Source organism: Rhipicephalus microplus, chromosome 2 (assembly GCF_043290135.1).
Source record: "Rhipicephalus microplus isolate Deutch F79 chromosome 2, USDA_Rmic, whole genome shotgun sequence".
Lineage (NCBI taxonomy): Eukaryota > Metazoa > Arthropoda > Arachnida > Ixodida > Ixodidae > Rhipicephalus > Rhipicephalus microplus.
In genome coordinates, this window is record NC_134701.1 from 300,676,765 (window position 1) to 300,699,164 (window position 22,400).

A 22,400-nucleotide genomic window follows, 5' to 3' on the forward strand; every position below is an offset into this window, starting at 1 on the left:
CTTCATCAACGCCAGCTTGCTTACTGAAAAATTATTGCATTCGATGCTGTTTCTCCTGGCACTGAACTTTGTTGGTGTGCTTTTTCGACGAAACGTGCGCAACCACGTCAGTCCTGCCGCCGTGAGATATACTGATGTCGCACTTACAGATGGTGTAGAATGCATGGTGCTCACCTTTCCGCGAGGCGATAACACAACTGAACTCTGCCGTATACTGCTTCAAGATCACCTGAAGACTTTTTTTTTTTTTTTTGCTCTTTACTGAGTGCCATGGCTGACAGGAATGCGACACAGCACTAGCCATTCTAACAGCGCTAGCGACACAAGGACACAAGCACATGCTCAAAGAAATAACCGCAAGTCGGTGTGTGAGCGGTGTCAGTGCTATCACTCAGGGACATCAGAGTGGAAAACACAGCAGAATCTGACGCTAGCACTGCCACACCTGCCATGCGCCTCACAGCCGATAGAGCGGCAACGCTGCATTCACATACTTGGAGAAGTACTGGCAGGCTCGCTCGCTTTCGCGACTGCTCCGCTCGGATGACTAGGCACATTCGAGCTCTTCAATGATGACGATGACAATTGGCACTCCGCACTGGTGCATTGGTGGTAGGTTGCCAAACTGGAGCCAACTTTGGGACAAACACACAGGCACTTCTGGGAGAATTTATTCTCAGTCGTACAATCGTACAAAGCGGTTGAAATTTGGGAGTCTCGCGGGCAGAGCAGGAGAGCTTCCAGGTATGGAATAGCAACCAGATCGATACGTGCCCCGCGTTTCTCGCGCACAAATAACACACGAAACGTACTCACAGGTACAGATGAACGCTATTAAGAATCTCAGTCTAAGATCCAAGCTATGTAGTAGAACTGCTCAAATTAAAACCTTAGCATGTACAACCTTAATAAGACCCATTATAGACTATGCCAAATGCATAGTATGGGAATCTCACATAGCAAGAATCGATAAAAACAGGATTGAGTCAAATGTCGCACAGCTAGCTTAATCTTTGAGAAGTTCACTTCAATCTTGATATAGCGAACCCAGATATAAAAAATTAGTTACAACAAATAGATGAAGAATAGTCTCGCAATAGATTTTGTGTAAAGAATATATTTTTATAACAAATTTTCAGCTGTAACAGACTTATTTCATGTAAGATGCAACTATGTTATAGTGAGGTATAAGTGTATTGTTACTGTCACTCCCCTACTAAATTGTGCCAAAATGCAGATCTTGCTACTTCAGAATTTAGTTCAGCAGTGGAAAGGTTAAAATACCTTTTTTATATTGTTCATAACAAGTTTAACATTGATGAGGCTGGCTTTTTCAAATGATTCAAATGATTACTGAATCCACATTTTAGACACGTGCATAGTATAATTATTGAACATTCTTGTTGCAAATAGACGCATGTAAGTATTGCCATTTTGCATGAGTAATTAATGAATAAAACATCTTGCCCGATTCACTGATTTCTTCTCCATTTATTACTTCATTATTAAACGAGATCTATACTCTTGCGTATTCGGGCATTCGATGTTTTCAACAACAAATCATTAAAGAAACACTCCCTCAGCAAGGGAGGCAAACGAGGGGAGACGAAAACCGGGAGGTTGGTCAGAACGAGCGTTCCCACAGCTCGATGCACTCTCTTGCGCCAGCTACCACACAGGGAGGACAACACCCGAATTTCCCTGCGAGCCAAAGCATTTGACGTCGAAAGGCGTAAGCATAATCCCTTTGTTATCTTCTTAAAGCGGACAGTCCCTCTATGCAACATTTACGCGTTATTGCTAACATAGCAATAAAGTGTTGTTTTGTTGACCTAACTTGTTGCCTTTTTTGCCCGAACTCATCGTACCAATGAGAACTCAAGCTACGCAAAGGGGACGTTAATCATGCACAGTACGACTGTGTGCAGCTGGAACATTAGCTAGGCTTCTGGGTCAGCCGTACATGAGACAAACCCCTACACCAGCCCCCCGTTGGGCACCAGATGGAGGGGGTTCATCTCATGTACGGCTGACGTAGAAGCCTAGCTAATGTTCCAGCGCACACAGTCGTACCGTGCATGATTATAGCCTCCTTTCCGTAGCTGAAGTCATCGCAACTACACGGGTTCGGGCAAATAAGGCAACAGGCTAGGTCAACAAACAACACTTTATTGCTTTGGTAGCAATAACATGTGAATGTCGCGTAGAGGGTGTAGTGACACGTATTCCGAAGAAGTACGGCCACTAGCCTGGGTCCAGTCTTAGCAAGCCGCAGGGCACGCGTTAACCGTCGCCATGGCGAGAACACAGTGCTGCTCAAGGCCGCAACACTTTATTGTCTGTGGTAACACTAAAACACAGTACAGCCCATTGCAAAGGCGCTGCAGGAAAGCAAATGGGCTTATCCATGCCACGGGGGAAAAGTACTACACAGGGTGACACAAGCACATCTCCAGCAGTCCCGCCCTGTAAATGCTGCTAAATAATGATGACAAAGGAGAAAAAAACTTAATTAGAAAATGAGTATTTGACACTATAACATGTTTGCGAAAGGGAGCACAGGAAAGTAGGAGTAGTGTTCGTGGTGCTTGGGAGGGATAGCGTCCACTGCGCGGGGGGGCGAAACAGCGTGACAATGTCCGCTGGGTGCGATGCCCGAGTGCGAGGTAAGAGGCACGGGCTCTCTGATGGCTTGTTGCTGCTCTTGATAATTGGTCAGCGTGTCCGACGAACACCGTTTCAGTTGTGGTTTGGAGGTCCTGCATTTCTCGATGGAGACGGGAGAACTTCGCTGGAAAGCCGAGCCTTGCCAGGGATTAAGGCCACACCGGAATTGGCTGCGAGGCCGGCAGCATATAGCTGCTGTCAGCTGGCTTCGCGCAGGAGCCATGGTGGAAAAGGCAGCAGGGCTTCTCAGCGACGACCGAGAGCAGGGCACGGCCGAACTGTCTGACGGCACAGGGTCAGGGCGTCGAGCACCTCTAGTGTCCACATCAATGGGACGAAGCTACGAGGCGCACACTTCACGGGCACGCACTTACACACACACAGAAGCATGCACACACACACCGCCGACGGCTGCGCGAAAAAAGGCACAAGGCGTCCTTCGTCCCACTCTCCACGCGTAAGCACCGGTACTCAAAATCACAACTCCTTTCGTGGTAGACGAAATAAAGACAAAAAAAGTAAAACAGAGAAAAATTACGCTCAATCTCTAGCAAAAAAATAAAAACAAAATACAAATACACAAATTATTACAAAAAAGAAACATAAAAACATAAAATACTCATGAACACTCAAAAAAGAAACGCTGGCAGCAAACTGGGCGGGGTCAACTTCTTTACAAGAAACGGCCGTAAAGAAGCAAACCTATACTGAGGCTAGACAGTAAACTGAGGGCTTTCGGTTGCAAAGAAGTCCGCCATCCGGCGCGAAATCACAAAGGTGACCGCTTCTTCAGATTATACCGGTGTGGGGTCCGAATGCGGTCCGCCATTCCGGGTGTGCCCGTTGCTTGCGCATAGTTCCGCAGGGCGCTGGCACAAGCTCGTCAGACCGTGACAAAGAGCTTTAGTTCTGCGATGTGGGCACGACTGAGTTTTCCCAAAAGAGATGTTTCAGCTAGTAAGCGCCTCAGACGCTCACTGACAATCAGTTCATAAGACCGGGCGGCTTGCCAACCCTTGGTTCCACCGTTTGTCAGACGTGACAGGCACAGCATAGCGATAAATGTCATGCTTCGTGCCGGGCCAGGTCACAACGTTGCTTAGTTTGCAAAAACTTTCGAGCCACTCAGGTGACCGGCCAGGAGTTCGTCGTGAGAGGATCGCAACAGTGCGGCTCTCAGACTTTTTTGGGCATAGCCACCTTAAACGGATCGATGAACTCGTCGTCAGTGGCTATATAGTTCAGCAGGAGCCCCGTCATGGTCCAGCAAAATGGATCCGCAGGGGACCCAGTGACACACGCTGTTTCAGCCCCCTAATCGCACCCGCCGAAGAACAAGCAGCGTAATGGCGCTCCGGCTCTTCGAGACAGTTTATGAGCGCCCGCTGCAGAGCAAGCAGTGTATACGCCGCTCCGTCCCTTAGAGACAAAACGAATCACTTTGCTGAGCCTTCAGTAACTCATCGCTGCCGAAAGCGATTCCCATTCTCCCAAAGGGGGAGCCTGGTATCGCACCCACTCAGAACCGGAGCAACCGCCGCGTGCACGGCATCACGGGTTCGCTCTCGGCACAGTGGCCTTCGCAAAGTTCCCCTGCTCGGCCGCTATGCAGTGTGCTGCTTACCTGGACAAGCTAAGGTCATCTTCATGGGGACTCCCTTTTTCCGCCGCTGTTTCGCCCCCCACGCTTACATGTGCTAAGGCAGCACGAGCGGCCCTCGCACCAGAATCCAGGTTCTCGGCAGACAACAGGGGGCACAAGATAGCGCGTCAGCTACCACGCTGGTTATGTGTTCACCACAAAAGGGGGTGATGACAGGGACGGGTGCCGAAGGGGGCCCGTCGATAGAGGCGATGGCCTCTTTGTGCAACCTGGCATGCTACTAAGCAGGCATGTTGCGACGAGCCCAAATCGCGCAGGTGAACTGACTCGCTAAGAGCAGTCAAAAGCTTAGAGCTTTTTGATACTGCGTTGGGCGCCAGTGTAGTGACACGTATCCCGAAGGAGTACGGCCACTAGCGTGGGTCCGGTCTTAGCGAGCAGCAGGGCACGCGTTAACGGTCGCTATGGCGAGAACACAGTACTGCTCAAAGTCGCAACACTTTGTTGTCTGTGGCAACACCAAAACACAATACAGCCCATTGCAAAGACGCTGCGGGAAAGCAAATGGGCTTATCCGCGCCACGGGCGAAAAGTACTACACAGGGTGCCACGAGCCCGTCTCTATGGTAAAAATGATTCACGAAGACACCGGGACCAAAGCCTGGTTGCTTGAACGAGGGAAAAGACGCTCCCATTGGCTTCGGAGAGATTCAAGCCGGTGTAGCCTGGCCACGCACCAGGAACCCGCACCACTCTTCGGCCTAGCGTTCGAAAGGGGGGAGGGGGGCGACAGAAAGTAAGCGTTCACCGCGGACGCAAGGCGCTGTTGGCGAAGTCGGAACGAGCCCCAAAGGGAGCTGACGGACGGAAAAGAAAAGTGTACTTACCCCCCTGTCGTCCCCGGAGAGGTCTGACCCACTCCCGACGCATGCGTGCAAAACCTTTCGATAGATTCTACGCCCGACGCCGTCGACATCTGCTACCGGGTGAGAGGGGTTAAACGTCATTTCTTGCTCTCCCAGCATGACAGACAGCGGAGCAGGGGAGTCATGTCGGGACATAAGAATGGCAGAAAAGGCGACAAAGCCCACGCAAATGCAGCGGGCTAGCCTCGATTCCCACAAGGAACTTCCGCTGTAGGCAGATAACAGAAAGGGTAGACGCTTACATCTTGGTCGTTGTCGTCCTTGGCTCGCAGGGGTGTTCGGGTTCGTTCATTCTGTGCATGCCTGGTGCAAGAGAGCCCATCCGGCCGTCGGCACGCTAGTTTTATCTACTGTCCTGGTTTTCCTCTTCTTGACGAGAATTAGTTCATTTGCTGAGGGAGGAAAAACCCCTTCTGCAGTTCCTGAAAGAGAATCCCAAGGGCTGGCCATGGGGTTTTCAATCCCTTTGCAAGAGGCTTTATAGATTGTGTCGCGAAGGAACAGACATGTCCTCGCTACTAGGCTGTCGCGCTGCCGTTAAAGGGAAGGGTGGCTTGGTACACATGCTCCCCCACATTTTCGTCCCCTTAAGAAGGCCCCCGAATGGCAGAGACTGATACATGGGAATATTTTGTTATTCATCATCGAGGAAAGCTAAGACGGTGGGTCCCAATTTATGCCCCGTTGACCTCAGTTACTCAGGTTGTTGGTGGCGACTGAGAGTTGCCAGTTGGTGATGGGTCTTCTCATTTAACTATACCCGATTTTTTATCCATTCTTGTAATATCTTGCATGTAATTTTTTTTTTAGTGTTTCCATTATTCCATGGCACTATCCCCAAACAGGGATGCATGTGGGCCAGTTGCCACTATGGTTGGCACTCGCACAGAGGTTGTTTGGGAGAGGATACAGCAGAGGCATTGTCTGTTGGGAGAGGATATAGAGGATGAAGGCATCAAGGTAGAGAAGAGTGTCGCTACTTTCTAATTCAAGAGGTCTTAGCAATGTGAGCGTCATAGCCAGAAGCTGGTCGATGGAGAGGCTTAGTGACGAAATGATGCACAGAATGAGCAGAGAAGCGACTTCAAGGCAAGAATGGAGAGAGTTTAGCTATCCCCAGGGCATTTATTACACCCTATTTAATTAAAGGAGAAGAAAAGAGAGGTAATTGGCTGATACAGAGGGGCATGACACTGATGACATGATGTACACGGTCAGGCCTGATTGGTCACAAGAATTCAAAAAGGCATGCAGTGGTGGCGATGTGGCTTTATCCTGCGGCACTGTAGGGTAACACATGCGCTAGTGTAATTACACAGCACCAGGTGTTGGCACGACACAACAGATGCTTCAGTTTTTATACTCCACACAGTAGCTGTAGCTGTGGGGAGGAGCACTATGAAACCCTGGCCAAATGCACCACACAAGAAGGGGCTTACCATTTTCCTGGTGAGCACAGTCAACCCAGTTGTACTCGTTGGCCAGTGTGATGAGCTCAAATTCAGTAAGCACGATGTTCAGGTGCCACGTATAAGGCACAAAGCGAAGAATATCAGGTCGAGCCTTACTTGCCCAATCTTCCACTAGGGCTGCAAAGAAGGTAGAGGTTGCATTTCATCGATCCTGCACAGTACATCAATGGAAATAGCATCGCAGCCTCACTTTTTCTAAGCCAGTTTATTTTCCAAAACAGACATGCTTTAAAATGAAGGCGATACAGCCTCACTTGAAAACTAACTTTTTATATATGAGCTTTCTGCCACTGACATCTTCACATAAAATCAAAGTACAGCATATTCTCGGAGTGAATGCTCATGAGCGGGGTCAAGCATTCGTTTGTTCTTTTTAATCGTCAACTACACAAAAATCCCTAGCGCCATCTAGTGATATTATTTCATAGGACATACACACAATGCCATCTAGTGAGCAATTTTTAAAACTAACTAGAAGTTTTGAAGATCTGAGGCGTGCCTGCAACCATTTCGCGGGTATTCCGCCGAACAGCCCCTCCTTTTCCTTTCTCGTGCTCTGGTAACAGTGCGTATCGATAGATTGTGCCACGTGCGGGCGCGGCTCGTGTCCTCAGGGGGTAAGAGAATTAGCGAGGCCGGGTCACGTGCGGGCCTGAAAGGGCCTCTCTCATCCATTGGCTGGCGCCCAGTAAGCATGTGGTTTTCCTTCATCTGCGTCCCCTTTGAGAATCATTGGAGGGTAGCCTGCCTCGGTGCCTAGGCATGCCCGGCCGGCGTGTTTACCTGAGTGTTAGCTTGAGTACCATACTCTAATTGATTGATTGATAAGTGGGGTTTAACGTCCTAAAACCACCACAAGATTATGAGAGACGCCGTAGATGAGGGTTTCGGTAATTTCGACCACCTGGGGTTCTTTTAACGTGCACCCAAATCTGAGCACACGGGCCTACAACATTTCCGCCTCCACTGTAAATGCAGCCACCGCAGCCAGGATTCGAGCCCACGACCTTTGGGTCAGCAGCCGAGTACTTTAGCCACTAGACCACAGCAGCAGGGCTCGGTACCATACTCTAGGGCTCGGTACCATAATCTAAGCCAAACAGCAGTGCCTAGTACTTGAAGCGGTCGAACCACGTCAAGCCACACTTGCCGAAGGCCTACGCGTACTATGTTTGCCCTAACTCTCGCGACTAGGTTCCACATTGGGCGCCAGTGTGGTGACCTCGCTGCTTCCCGTAGTGGAAGATCATTGTGGGTTCAGGCTTAACGAGCCACAGGGCTGCGTTTTTGTCACCTACTCACATGTAGCACACCGCTCCGTGCACGCTCAACTAACAAAGCGGTCAGCGCTGTGCGGCAAAACAGACAGTGTTCGATTAACAGCACTATACTTTATTGCCTCTGGCAGCAACCCCGAACAAGAGTACACCGTCTGTTCCCGGGTCGCGGGGAGCAAAGGCTCCCGCATGTGGACGTTCAAAATAAAGGGGAGACCGCGAGCACGTCGCACGTGGCAATGGTGAGCTTTGACACGCCGGTCGGAAAAAAGGTTCCTCGCGGCTATGCTGCGCACTCTCACGATGACCACTGAGTGGTGGGACCAAGTTTACAGTGCCAAGAGATCACAGTGTGCTTAACTGGCTGATGCGGCTCCGTGATGCTGCAGGCTGGCTAGCGCACTGGGCTCTCCTAATGCAGCATTATGACTTTTCAGCGCAGTATCGGAAGGGGATCACTAACGTGGTAGCTGACGCGCTATTTCGTGCCCCAGTGCCTACGGGAAGCCTGGATCCCGGTGCGACAACCGGAAGCGGTGCCTTTGCGCAAGCGAGCGACATGGACGAAACAGCAGCAGTGCCGCCGGGTGGAAAAAAGGGTGAGAGAACTGATGAGCACACAGTTACCGTGGGCCAAGCAAGCAGCACGCCGCGAGGCCTGCGAGAGGAGGAGCAAACGGGAAGCGAACCCATGACGCTAACATGAGCGGATGCGATGGTAGCTGTCCTGAGTGGGAACGATACCAGTCCCACCTTTGGGAGAATGGGAATCATTCTCAGCAGACTAGAGTTACTGAAGGCCTAGCGAGATGATCCGTTTTGCCACGAGTTGAGCGACGGTCTCAGGGAGACAGAGCCTCGAGATGCTGCTGGTAGTGCGGCGGGCATAGGGGGACGGGAACCGGCGTGTGGTGCTGGGTACCCTGCGGATACATCCTTGCTGGACCATGATGGACTCCTGCTAAAATACATAGCCACCGATGAGGAGTCAGTGGACCCGTTTAAGGTGGTTATCCCCAAAAGTCAGAGAGGTGCACTAATGCTAGTCTCTCACCACGAGCCCATGACCTGTCACCTGAGTGCTTCCAAAGTTTTTACAAAACTGAGCAAGGTTATGAATTGGCTTGGCATGAAGCATGACATTTTTACCTATTGCCGTTCCTACCAGCTCTGTCAAGCAGTGAAATGAACGAGTGGCAAGCTGCCCGGCTTGATAAAATCGATTGTTAGTGAGCATTGTGGGGTCTCAACGAGGCGAGTGCCACGCTCTGCTCTTGGAGTGAACGGACACAGTAGACGCTGTCGAGGCAAACAAACACATACATACATTTATTTAACTAAGTTAAACGATGATATCGACCGCCGAATCAATACATCAGTAATGAACAAGCTAGGACATCGGTACACATTAACACGACAAACACAAACAAGAACAACACTTGAGAACAAAAAAAAATAAAAACTCAACCTGCCTACAAGTTCAAACACATCACAAAACCAATCTCCTCGCTCTCAACAAAGCACACCACCGACGCTAGAAAAGAAGTCCCCCTAAGCCTACTCTACCCCGGCTCTAACAAAAGCTTGTACCGAACCGCAAAAACTGTCGTCCGATACTCCAAGAGCTCCACATTGGGCAGCCAGTGTGGGGTCTCGAATTGGCGAGCGAGGCTTCGGCCACGCTTTTGGAGAGAATGGACTCAGTAGACACGGTCGGTACAAACCAAAACAACATATATACATTTATTTAACTAATTTAGACGACGTTATTGCCACATGATATGCTTGGTTGAGATCCAGGAGTGAAAGAAGACAACGACGATCTGTCTGAGCTGCTGCTTGGCTAGTCGACTCAACGAACCCATTAAACCAAGTTTGTCTTAAGAAACGTAACAAGACTGGTGGAAGTGCTGGGTACACCGTCTCATGATCCACCCGATGCCCAAGACCCCACCCAGCAGCCGGAGCACAAGCCTTGCACCCGTGGACACTCCTGTTCACACAGTAAGCCGCCGCCAACGAGGCCTACCACCTGAGACACCAACCACTGACGCAGCTACTATGACTTCGACACAAGATCCCGTGCAAGCTCCGACACCTTCCACGCCAATCTACTGCACTGTCCAGAACCCGCTCATGCCTAGCCCCTTTCATGGAGAGCAGCATGAAGATGTTGACGACTGGCTGAGTGAGTTCGAACGTGTCGCAGCGATAAATTACTGAGATGATGCCGCGAAGCTCCGGAACGTGTACACTTGCTTAAAGGACGGTGCCAAGACGTGGTTTTTGAACAGGGATGATGTTCTGACATCTTGGCGCGAGTTCCAGCGTCCCCTTCCGGAGACCTACAGGAGTCCCGACCGCCGCGAACGGGCGGAGCGTGCACTACAATCACGCATCCAGATGCCAAACGAGACCGTCTCGATGTACGTTGAGGACATGACACGGCTTATCAAGCGAGCGGATCCTGCTATGGCAGAAGAAAAAAAGTTGCGCCACCTCATGCGTGGTGTGAAGCAACAACTTTTTGCTGGTTTGGTGCGTAGTCCCCCCAAGAGTGTTGCCGAGTTCCTTACTGAAGCGGCAACAATGGAGCAAGTACTGCACCAACGGTCTGCCCTGTTTGACCGTCAAGTGAATGCTGCCTCAACTCCCGAAATTTTCACCACCCCTGGGAGCAAAAGCCCCGAATGAATTCGCGAGATTATCCGATCTGTCGTCCGGGAAGAAATGGAAAAGATGTACGGGACAAGGCAAATCGATGTTGGTTCTATCACCAGTGTCATCCGTGACGAGGTCCAACAGGTGTTGCACACTCATCGTTTTCCGCCGATGTCGGTTGATCCGGAAACGGCTCCTGTGTCTACTGACAGTCGCCGTCATACGTACGCGGAAGCCTTGCAATCTGCCACGCCTCGTTCTGGTCAAGGAGTCCCGACCCAGCCAGTGCCGCACGTCCCGACCCAGCCAGTGCCGCACGTCCCGATCCAGACAGTGCCACACGTCTCGATCAAGACAGTGCCGCACGTTCCGCTTCAGACAGTGCCATACGTCCCGATCCAAACAATGATGCCGTCAGTCACGATTCAGTCGGCGCACGCTGGTTTGGACATTGATGATTGCCGTGCACCGACGCGCAAGTCTGATCTCTGGCGTACGCCGGACAGACGACCCCTCTGCTATCATTGCGGTGAGGCTGGTCACATTTACCGCGAATGCCCATACCGGCAACTTGGCTTGCGTAAATTTTCTGTCAATTCACCTCGTCCCCAAATTGGTCAAAGGCCGAGGGATATCGAAGAGTATCTCGCGCAACAGCGTGCACCCTTTACACGACGGCAATCGCGGTCGCCATCTCCGAGGAGACCCGCAGCCACTGGGTTACGTTTCGAGGTGACGGCACGGGAACGCTCTCCAAGCCCTCGTCGGGAAAACTGAAGGCAGCGGCCTTCGGACGCAAGGTCGCTGGGACTCAAAGTGCGGAAGACCTCCCATCGACGCTTGTGCGCAACACGGAAGACATTCAATCGGAGAATAATCGCAGTAGCGAGGAAACGCCGAAATCCACATCTGAACCCTGTGACCGCATGTCACTTGACATACCTGTGCTGATTGACGGTTTTCAGGTCAATGCATTGATAGACACTGGTGCAGACTATTCGATTATCAGCGGGAGGCTAGCAAAAGATCTCAGGAAAGTGATTACGCCGTCGAATGAAACGTGAATTCGAACTGCTGGAGGACACGTTGTAACACCACTGGGTCGCTGTACGGCAAGAGTGAAAATTCGTGCGTCAACGTTTGTGCTCAGCTGCCTCATTCTGCGCGACTGTTCACGCCAGCTGATTATCGGCACGGACTTCCTTCGGGAATACGGTGCCATTATAAATCTTCGTGAGCGTATTGTGACATTCCCGACTCAAGGCGCAACAGATCGAGACGCTGATAACTGCCGTAGACCTGCGCTGCGTGTTGCTGACGACAGTGTGACGCTGCCGCCTCGAGCGACTGTTCCCATTGAAGTCATTTGTGAAGACCTCCGGGACGGTGACGTGGTGGCTGAAAGCAACCTATCACTTCTGCTACTCCAAGGTGTATGTGCCGCCCGAAGTGTTGTGCGTGTCCGTAACGGACAGTCGCAAATACTAGTTACGAACTTCAACTACGAGCACCGGCATCTTTTCCGCGGAACCACCGTAGCCTATGAAGACCCTGTTGCCGACGTCACGGAGTGCTACCCGTCCGAGGAAACGCATGAGGATGAAGAATTTCTAGACCATATCGACATTAATTCGACGCTGTCAGACAAAAGAAAGGCTGCACTTCATGACCTTTTAAGGGGAGATGCGGGTCGGAAAATCGCGTTTTTTGCGAAAATTTCCACTTTTGAGATATTGCTTCTAAAATCACTTTTGATCATTCAACTATCATTTCCCCAAAGGTCATAGCTGAATTCAAACAAGAAAGTGGTAAAAAGTCGATCTGCGCTAGTGAAGGTAGCTGCCGAAGTCGCCAATTCACGCATCCGACGGCTATTTTTGAAAATCCGCCACTCGGCAACATGATGACGTCCGCCATCAGGGTTTGTTCGGTGGTGTAGATCAAGGCTCCTTCTAGTGTACAGGCGTCCCCCTAGTTTCGTATTTTAGTGAGAAATTTCACAAAACAGTCGTTTCCAAGTCGGTATACAGCCAAGCTGCAGCCGCTTCGCGCATCTCTACCGGTCACATGGTACGCTACCGAGGCCGCCATTGGCTACATCTGATCGGCCTCGCGCGCTGAGCGCTTGCGACGATCGGCACTTGCCGTGCATTTCTATGTTTTTCCGAGTTCACCATGGATAACTCGAAGAAGCGAGACTTCCGAGCACGAAAGTTTGCAAGCAAGAACAAGTACCAAGGGCGTCGACGTAAACCGAAGCGCAAAGCAGCGGTAGAAGAATGCGAGCCGCGGGCCACTAGGCCTAATCAAGGCAGCGGGGATACGGCGGCTTGCGGGAACTTTGAGGAAAACGACGCCGCGATCAAGTTCATCAGCGCATCAGAAAAAAAGATTGAACAGTTCGAAAGCGAAAGAACGAAGAGTGTTTGTGGCTCTGTGAGCGGGGTATTTTGTGACATCGGCGCACTGACATCGATGATAAGCCGTGCTGTTTGTCCAACATGCCACACCGCTGGACTCGTCGTTCGCGACACCGCAAGTAAACGTAAGGGCCTCTCTTCGTTCCTCGAGCTGCACTGTGATAACAGTGAGTGTCCTGAGTCAGTGGTTTCTGCCGCGCGTAGTTCGCGGCGTGTTCTGCCGGAAAGACAGCCCACCGATGCCGGTGATGACTGGAGCTATCGAAGCGGCAGCTCGCGCAACAGCTTCGCTGTCAATGTGAAGGTAGTTGTGGCTGCGCGTGCAATAGGCATTGGGCATGAACAGCTGTCGCGTTTTTGCGCGATTCTTGGACTGCCAATACCTATGCATCATAAGACTTTTATTGCAATCGGCAAAAAAGTTCATGCTGCAGCTACCAAAGCTGTGCAAGAAAACCTGGCGAAAGCGCGGATGATAACTAAAGAGAAAGTGGATGGGGCTGATGTTGCTGTCATGTATGATGGCACATGGCAAAAAAGAGGGCACAAGAGCCACAATGGCATCGGCACTGCTGTGTCTGTGGACACTGGTTTGTGCCTAGATTTTCAAGTGCTATCGAATTACTGCCTTGCCTGTAGCCGGCACCAGGACTTGGGTGATGAGGAAGAAATATGGCAAGCATTCCACACACCTGTCTGCGAAAAAAATACAGAGTGCTCCTCTCATGCCATGGAGACTGAGGCAGCTTTGTGCATATGGGGCAGGACATCCTCATACACAACACCATTGCGCTTCACCAAGTTCCTCAGTGATGGGGACAGCAAAGCTTATACCGCTGTCGCTGAGGCCAAGGTATATGGTGAAGCTGTTGTAGACAAGGAGGAGTGCACAAACCATGTGGCCAAGCGTCTAGGCACTGCACTTCGGAAACTGCCAACACGACTTCCACGAGGGGAAAAGCTGACAGATGGCACAATTCAGAAGCTGCAGAACTATTACCGTATTGCAATCACAAACAACAGAGGTGATATTCTGAAAATGCATCGTGCCATCTGGGCTTCATATTTCCATTCATCATCGAGCAACACAGCAGGCAGCCACCGATACTGTCCAGAAGGGGCGACTTTCTGGTGCAAGCATAGGCGAGCCGAAGCGCTTGGGGAGGCCCCACCCGACCACACACCAATCTTGACCAAGGCTCAAGGATTGGCTGTGCTTCCCATTTACAAGCGGCTCACAGATGAAAAGTTGCTGGTGCGTTGTATCCAAGGGAAGACCCAAAACGCTGCAGAATCTTTGAACAGCAAAATCTGGTTGTTGTGTCCGAAGACTAAGTTCGCCTCCCGGACAACAGTGGAAACTGCAGCTGCTATGGCCGTGTTGTGGTTCAATAAAGGACATTCAAGCTTTGAACACTGCTAGAGGAGCTTGGTGTAGTCCCACCAGATCAACTGATCACCCTGGGCCAATCCCGCGACCAGAGGAGAATCGAAAGAATGTCTGCCTGTGAAACAGCCGAGGCAAGGGCCCATCGGCGGAACGTGGCAAAGAAAGCGCGCCTTGATGACTCCCTTCTCAAGCGGCGAGAAGGATCCACATACGGAGCAGGACAATTTTAGGTGCTCTAGCTGTGTCCCTTCTATGATATCACCAAGTTTTGTGCAAATCGCACTGTGTAATCATGAGTAAACATATTTACAACTTTCAAATGCATTTTTCTCGATTTCCATTTTGAGGTAATTCTCTCATCTTGTGCACAATCTTTTTTAGGCATAAAATAGTCCTATCTTGATGAAATTTTGCACAGAGCTCAATCAGTCACTCTAAAATACAAGTATCTACTTTAGGTTGCATTATACATCACAGATTTTTTGTTACACAACTTGATACACTGATAGAGAGATGTAAAATATGCATTTAGTACTTTTAATTTTTTTTTTAAATGTAGCAAATAAATTTTCTGTTTGAGGTACTTTTCTGTATTGTACTGCTCAAGTGCAGCAGAATGAGCCGTTTTGCAATTCTGTGTGAAAATTTTTAGTAAGCTTTATTATGTGCACAAAAAACACTATATTTTGATATCAAAGTTGTAGTAACTCCGGAACTACTATAGCTATCAAAAAAGTAATTGCAGTTATGAAATCAGCACTGCAAGCTTTACTAACACCTAAAATTTCAAGGAGCTGGGTTATGAAATAAAAAAAAACCTTTTTCGAGTAGCATCTCCCCTTAAGGGAGTTTCGGTCTTACTTTGCCTGTTCTTCCAAAGTCCGTCAAACACACCTCGCCAAGCATCGAATTATTACCGACGATGGCGTCCGCCCCATTCGGCAGCAGCCTTATCGCGTTCCTTCCAAAGAATGTGCGGCTATTCAGACACAAGTAAAAGAGATGCTCGATGACGGGATTATTCAACCATCCAACAGCCCTTGGTCCTCGCCAGTCGTTCTAGGGAAGAAAAAAGACGGTACGCTGCGATTTTGTATTGACTACAGGAAGCTTAATAGCGTCACGAAAAAAGACGTTTACCCTCTTCCACGGGTCGACGACTCTCTCGACAGATTACGACGCGCGAAGTATTTTTCGTCCATCGATCTAAGAGTGGCTATTGGCAAATTGAAGTGGATGAACGAGACCGAGAAAAAACCGCGTTTGTGACTCCAGACAGACTTTACGAATTCCGAGTTCTTCTCTTCGGCCTCTGTTCTGCACCAGCCACTTTTCAGAGGATGATGGACACAGTTCTCGCTGGCTTGAAGTGGCAAGGCTGCCTTGTCTACCTCGATGATGTGGTCATCTTTTCCGAGAGCTTCGAAGAACATCTGAAGCGTCTGAGAAAGGTTCTGGAAGCCATTCGCACAGCTGAACTCACGCTGAAACCTCAAAAATGCCATTTCGGCTATGAAGAACTAAAATTTCTGGGACATGTCATTAGTGCGGATGGAGTGCGACCTGATCCAGACAAAACTGCTGCTGTCGCCGCCTTCCCTGTTCCATCAGATAAAAGAGCAGTACGCCATTTCCTTGGCTTGTGCGCGTATTATCGCCGATTTATCGCCAACTTCTCGAAGGTAGCTGAACCTCTTACGCGACTCACCCGAGATGACGTGCCTTTTATTTGGAGCGCAGAACAAGATGCAGCGTTCACAGAGCTACGGCAGAGAATGCAGACAGCCCCTGTTCTTGCCCATTTTGATGAGGACGCTGCTACAGAAATTCATACAGATGCCAGCAATGTCGGACTTGGCGCTGTCCTTGTACAACGACACGGTGGCGTTGAACATGTAATAGCTTACGCCAGCCGTACTCTTTCTCGAGCCGAGACCAACTATTCTACATCGGAAAAAGAATGCCTCGCAGTCGTGTGGGCGACGACCAAGTTTCGGCCTTACCTCTACGGTCGTCCCTTCAAAGTGGTGACTGACCAAAACTCACTCTGCTGGCTGGCAAATCTCAGAGATCCATCCGGCCGTCTCGCACGGTGGAGTTTGCGCTTGCAGGAGTTTGATATTGCGATTGTGTACAGGTCAGGGCGCAAACATGAAGATGCTGACGCGCTTTCTCGAGCGCCTGTGGGGCACGCTGTCAGGGGCTCCGAGGATGAATATGCCTTTCTCGGAGCAGTCAGCGATTCCGAATTTATGTCAAAACAGCGGGCAGACGACGAATTACGCCCAGCTATTGATTCCCTGGAAGGCCGGAACTCTCAGGTCCCTCGACACATTGCTCGCGAACTGTCCTCTTTTTGTTTAAGAAGAGGCACTCTTTACAAGAAAATTGCCCGTGGTAGTGACAAAGCCTTCCTACTCGTTGTTCCTACCGAAATGCAGGACGAGATCCCCCTTGTGTGCCACGACGAGCCCACGTCAGGACATTTGGGCTATTCGCGAACTCTCGCCAGAGTACGCCAACAGTATTACTGGCCGCGACTATCAACTAGTGTACATCGATACGTGAAAGGCTGCCGTGAGTGCCAGCGTCGCAAAACTCCGCCTGTGAGACCTGCAGGCCTGCTCCAGCCAATCGCACCACCACAGACACCGTTTGACCTCGTGGGAATGGACCTTCTTGGACCCTTCCCTTTGTCGTCCTCTGGAACAAATGGATTATAGTTGCGACAGATTATCTTACTCGTTATGCTGAAACAAAAGCATTACCCCAGGGCACATCCTCTGAAGTCGCGCAGTTCTTCGTGCACCAAATCGTCCTACGGCATGGTGCCCCGTCATGCGTGATTACGGACAGAGGGACGTCATTTACAGCACGAATGATGGAGGACATTTTTAAATTGAGCTGCACAAGTCATCGAAAAACGACGGCTTATCACCCGCAATCGAATGGACTGACAGAGAGGCTTAACAAGACCATAGCGGACATGCTGTCAATGTACGTTGACGTACAACACAATACCTGGGACGAAATTCTTCCTTACATCACGTTTGCATACAATACGGCAACGCAAGAAACAACGCGATTTCCGCCTTTCCGACTCGTTTACGGACGCAACGTGCGAACCATGCTCGATGCTATGCTTCCGTGTGACCAAAGCAATGAAATCGCTCCAGACGCCGAGCAATACACTCAATACGCCGAAGAAGCTCGTCAGCTAGCTCGTATAAACACCAGTCACCAACAAGATGAAGACGCACGACGTTACAACCTCCGCCATCGAAACGTCACCTACCACCCTGGGGACCGAGTGTGGGTGTGGACCCCTGTCCGGCGACCAGGCTTATCCGAAAAACTCCTAAGCCGTTATTTTGGACCGTACAAGGTTCTTAGACGTGTCACAGATCTTACCTACGAGGTATTTCCGGATGGCGCAGCGTCCTCTCGTCGACAGCTTCGGCCCGAAACCGTGCATGTCGTTAGGCTGAAGCCCTAATTCACACAGTAGCCCTTGTGGTTCACGTGTTGTGACAAGCCGTGACATTGTGCTGCTGCTGCTGTTTGTGTTCTGTGTTTTTATGCCTTTTCTTTTTGCGCTTGGCGCAAGCATTGGCGAAATTTCTTCATTTGCGCTGCGAGTACTGGCACTCTCCCTCTTTTAGTTCTCTGTATCTGCGTGTGTATGCCTTCATTTTTTTTTTTTTCTTTACGAGCATCGAGTCGATGCTTTCAAAGGGGGGACTATTGCCACATGATATGCTTGGTTGAGACACAGGAGAGAAAGAAGACAACGACGATCTGTCTGAGCTGCTGCTTGGCTAGTCGACTCAATGAACCCATTAAACCAAGTTTGTCTTAAGAAACGTGACAATATCGTCCGCCAAATCGATACATCAGTTGTGAACACGCTATCACATCATTACACAATAACACGACAAACACACATGACAAACACACTAACAAACCCAAGGCGGCGCGCCAACGCTTGACTTACCACGTGGGCCCCCGGTGTGCAGGCCCGCGGTGCCATGCGCCGAGGACCCACGCTAGCGACAACCGTTCGCGACAGCCGCCACGCGCAGAAGAGAATCGCTTAACTCTCGCCCGCCACCAAGGCTCGTTTCCGCCAGGGGTCACTGCCGGCGCTACCCCATGATGATGATGACGACAGTGACAGTGATGCTCACCGCGAATACAACGCCACCTATCGCCCAGCGGTCGTCACCCGAAATGCGGCTTTGAGCGAGACACGTGCACCACAAGGCGCAAACAACTTTACAGGGCGTGCCCGCACCGCCACAGCGTTCATGGCATGTGACCTGCGATCTAAAGGGGCCGTTACCCAGGAGTAAGCAGGGGTTCATACATGTGATTGTAGTCGTTGATCATTTTTCAAATGGGTGGAGTTCCTTCTGCTACGAAAAGTGACAGCGCAAGAGATGCTAGGGAGGCTACAGGAAGTGTTTTGTAGGTGTGGCTTTTCGAAAAGATTGATCACGGACAACGCATGGTATTTGTCGCTCGGTTATTTGGTGCTACGTGCTGTTTCCTTGAAATCGATCACTGCACCAATTCGCCCTACCATCCACAGTCCAACTTGACGGAGCGAACCAATCGTACGCTCAAACCAATGTTGGCGGACTTTGCAAAAAGTCAAAAGGACTGGGCAGACCATTTGAGTGAACTCGCATTTGCAATTCGAACCTCCGAGAGTCCCTCTACTGGTTTCTCTCCCGCATTACTTAACTTGGAAAGGGAGTTGGCAAATCCAGTAACCAGTGTCATGTGATGCCAGCTGAGAGACAAGGAAGAACCAGCAGACTGTTCTGCTTACGCTTCAACTTTTCAGGACAGGCTTTGTCAAGCTCCCAGTGAAGCAAAGCAGAGTCTGGCATCAACCAGGGCCAAGCAAAAGGCCCAATACGACCAGAAACATTGCCACTTTTCATTTAAGAGAGGTGATCTTGGCCTGAAGCGCAACGGCGCTCTTAGCAACACGAGCAAGGATTTCTCAGCTTCACTCGCTCAGTGGCACTTCACGCAAGCAACGGCGCGCACCCAGTGAGGCAGACCGCAATGGGACCACACACCGGTATAATCTGAGGAAGCAGTCACCTTAGTTATTTCGCACCAGATGGCGGGCTTGTTTTTGCAACGGAAGGTCCACATTTTGTGGGGTCCCAAAACGGCGAGCGAGCGTCACGCTCTTGGAGTGAACGAACACAGCAGACGCGGTCGGTACAAACCAAACAACATACATTTATTTGACTAATTTTAGAACGACGATATCGACCGCCGTATCTAGAGATGGATCGTTATCAATATGCTAGGACATCCTTACACACTATTACCATACACTCCATGACAAGCACACAATAACATGACAAACACAATAACACACCCAAGACAGCGTCGCCAACGCTTTACTTGCCACGAGGGCCCCCGACACGCAACCTGCGGTGCCACGCACCGGGGACCCACACTAGAGACAATCGTTCGCGGCAACCGCCACGCGCAGAAGAGACTCACTGAACTCTCGCCTGCACCTGGGCTTGCCTTCAGCCAGGGGTCACTGCCGGCACTACCACTGTAACAACCATGGTGATGATGATAGTGGTGATCAACGCGAAAAGAATGCCACCTACTGCCCAGTGGTTGTACCCCGAAAGGCGGCTTTTGGGCGAGACACCTGCGTCACGCAGTGCAAACAAATTTACAAGGGGTGTCAGTACCTTGACAATTTTAACTGTCCAGTCTCAGCTAACTTCTTTACAGCCAGTGCTTGCAAAGAAGTCGGCCCCACCCAGTTGCTGCTGTTGATTTTCTTTTGAGTGTTCATGTTGCTTTTCCGTGTGTCTTCCTTTTTCTCTCATCGCTGGCAGAGGTGATCGTGAATTGGTTCTTTAGCATGGGGAAACAAAAGACGCTCTGCACCTTCCTTCGCGTAGCGTGCTTGGAGAGGCCCGATTATTAGAGGTGTGTGAGCGAGCATACGTTCAGGGTGCTTCTGTGCGTAGTGGCGAAGACAACTTAGGAAGTCACCGACCCCTACACTGTTTTAGACTCTGGAAAAGTAAGTGTTCTGAGATCCGCAATCGCCAGGCAGCCTAGCTGTGCCCTGCTCCCGGTCGTCGCCGAGAAGCTCTGCTGCTTTTTCTATCACGGCTGCCGCACGAGGCCAACTGTTGCAGGCGCTGTGTACGACTCACTGCCAACACCAAGACGCCTCGCAGCCAGTTGGTTTGGCGACCATGATTCCAGCAGAAGGACTGGCTGTGGCAGCGAGGATCATCCAAACCACCAGCGGCAGCATTCATCGGATGCACGGGCTTGCCGTCGACATCGACAAAATAAAGCTGAGGCTGTTCCTCGCATGAGGGCTTCGACCAGTCCTTTTGCCTTGCACTCTTGCATCCACCTAGTCACCCAACCTAAACATTGCATGACCCATCTCCTCCGCACCGTGGATGCTCTCCCACGTGAGCATCATGAAACTCCCCTTACCCCCCCCCCCCCCTTCCGCATTGCCATTGTATTTGATTTGATTTGTGGGGTTTAACATCCCAAAACCACCATATGATTATGAGAGATGCCGTAGTGGAGGGCTCCGGAAATTTAGACCACCTGGGGTTCTTTAACGTGCACCCAAATCTGAGCACACCGGCCTACAACATTTCCGCCTCCATCGGAAATGCAGCCGCCGCAACCGGAATTCGAACCCGCGACCTGCGGGTCAGCAGCCGAGTACCTCAAGTGTATTGCTTTATTTATGCTCAAGTGTATTGCTGTATTTCTCAAGTGTATTGCTTGTTGTTGTTCCATTTTTTTTTTCTTCAGCAGCAGTTGCAGGGCTAGGCTGAGGCTAGCTGCTGCCCATTGAATGACGTCTTTGCATGCATAGGCGACGACAGGCTGCCTTTGTAGAACGATATATAGGGTGAATTAGGGAGAGGAAGGTGTGGTGATCTGAGGCGCGCCCGCGACCATTTCTCGGGAATTTCGCCTTACGACTACTCCTTTCCTTTTCTATGCTCTAGTAACAGCGCACGCGTGGGCGTGGCGCGTGTTCTCTGAGGCTGCGAGAATCAGCGAGGCGAAGTCGTGTACATCGGAAAGGGCCTCTCCTTTGTTGGCCAGCACCCGGTAAGCATGTGGTTTTCTTTCGTCTGCATCCCCTTCAGGAATAGCCGGAGTGTAGCTTACCAGAGTGCCTAAGCATCCCTGGTGGGTGTTGTGGGGTCTCGGCGGCGAGGCGAACACGCGCATCGCCACGCCACGCTCTTGGAGTGAACGGACACAGTTGACGCAGTCGGTACAAAGCACACAACATACATACATTTATTAACTAATTTAGACGACGATATCGTCCGCCGAATGATACATCAATCTTTCATTAACACGCTACCATACAAACAACATAACGCAGTGACACACTAAACACACAATAACATAATAAACACACACTAACACACCCAACACACTAGCACATACCCAAGGCGGCGTCGCCAACGCCTGACCTTCCACGTGGGACCCCGGCGCGAAGCCCGCGGTGCCGAGCACCGGGGGGCCCACGCGACAGACAACCGTTCGCAGCAGCCGCCACGCGCAGAAGACGCTCGCTCAACGCTCGCCCACCACCAAGGCCCCCCTTCCGCCAGGGGCCACCACCGGCGCCACCACTCTACCAACAATGGTACTCAAAGCGAACACAACGCCATCTATCGCCCGGCGGTGGTCACCACCGAAACGAAGCCTTGGGGCGAGACACGTGCGCCACGCGGCGCAGACAACTTTACAGGGGGGGGGGAGTGTCAGCACCCCTACAGTGTGTATACCCGAGTGTTAGCTTCGGTATTGTACGCTAAGCCAAACAGGTGCCTAGTGCTTGAAGTGGTCGTACCACGCGAAGCCGCACTTGCTGAAGGCCTACACGTACGAGGTTTGCCCCAACTCTCGCGACCAGGCCCAGTAGCCATCGTGAGAG

At 50.8% G+C, this 22,400-nt stretch overlaps 1 protein-coding gene across 5 annotated transcripts in view; it reads right to left on the reverse strand.

Annotated features, from left to right (window-relative positions):
• The window catches only part of tweek (transmembrane protein KIAA1109 homolog tweek), a 1,194,469-nt gene that overhangs the window by 1,106,424 nt on the left and 65,645 nt on the right, over window positions 1-22,400 (reverse strand). For all 5 annotated transcript variants that reach the window (XM_075882507.1, XM_075882492.1, XM_075882501.1 and 2 more), the window contains exon 5: window positions 6,636-6,785. In XM_075882507.1, coding sequence (XP_075738622.1) covers window positions 6,636-6,785 — 150 coding nt within the window. The remainder of the gene's footprint in view (window positions 1-6,635; window positions 6,786-22,400) is intronic.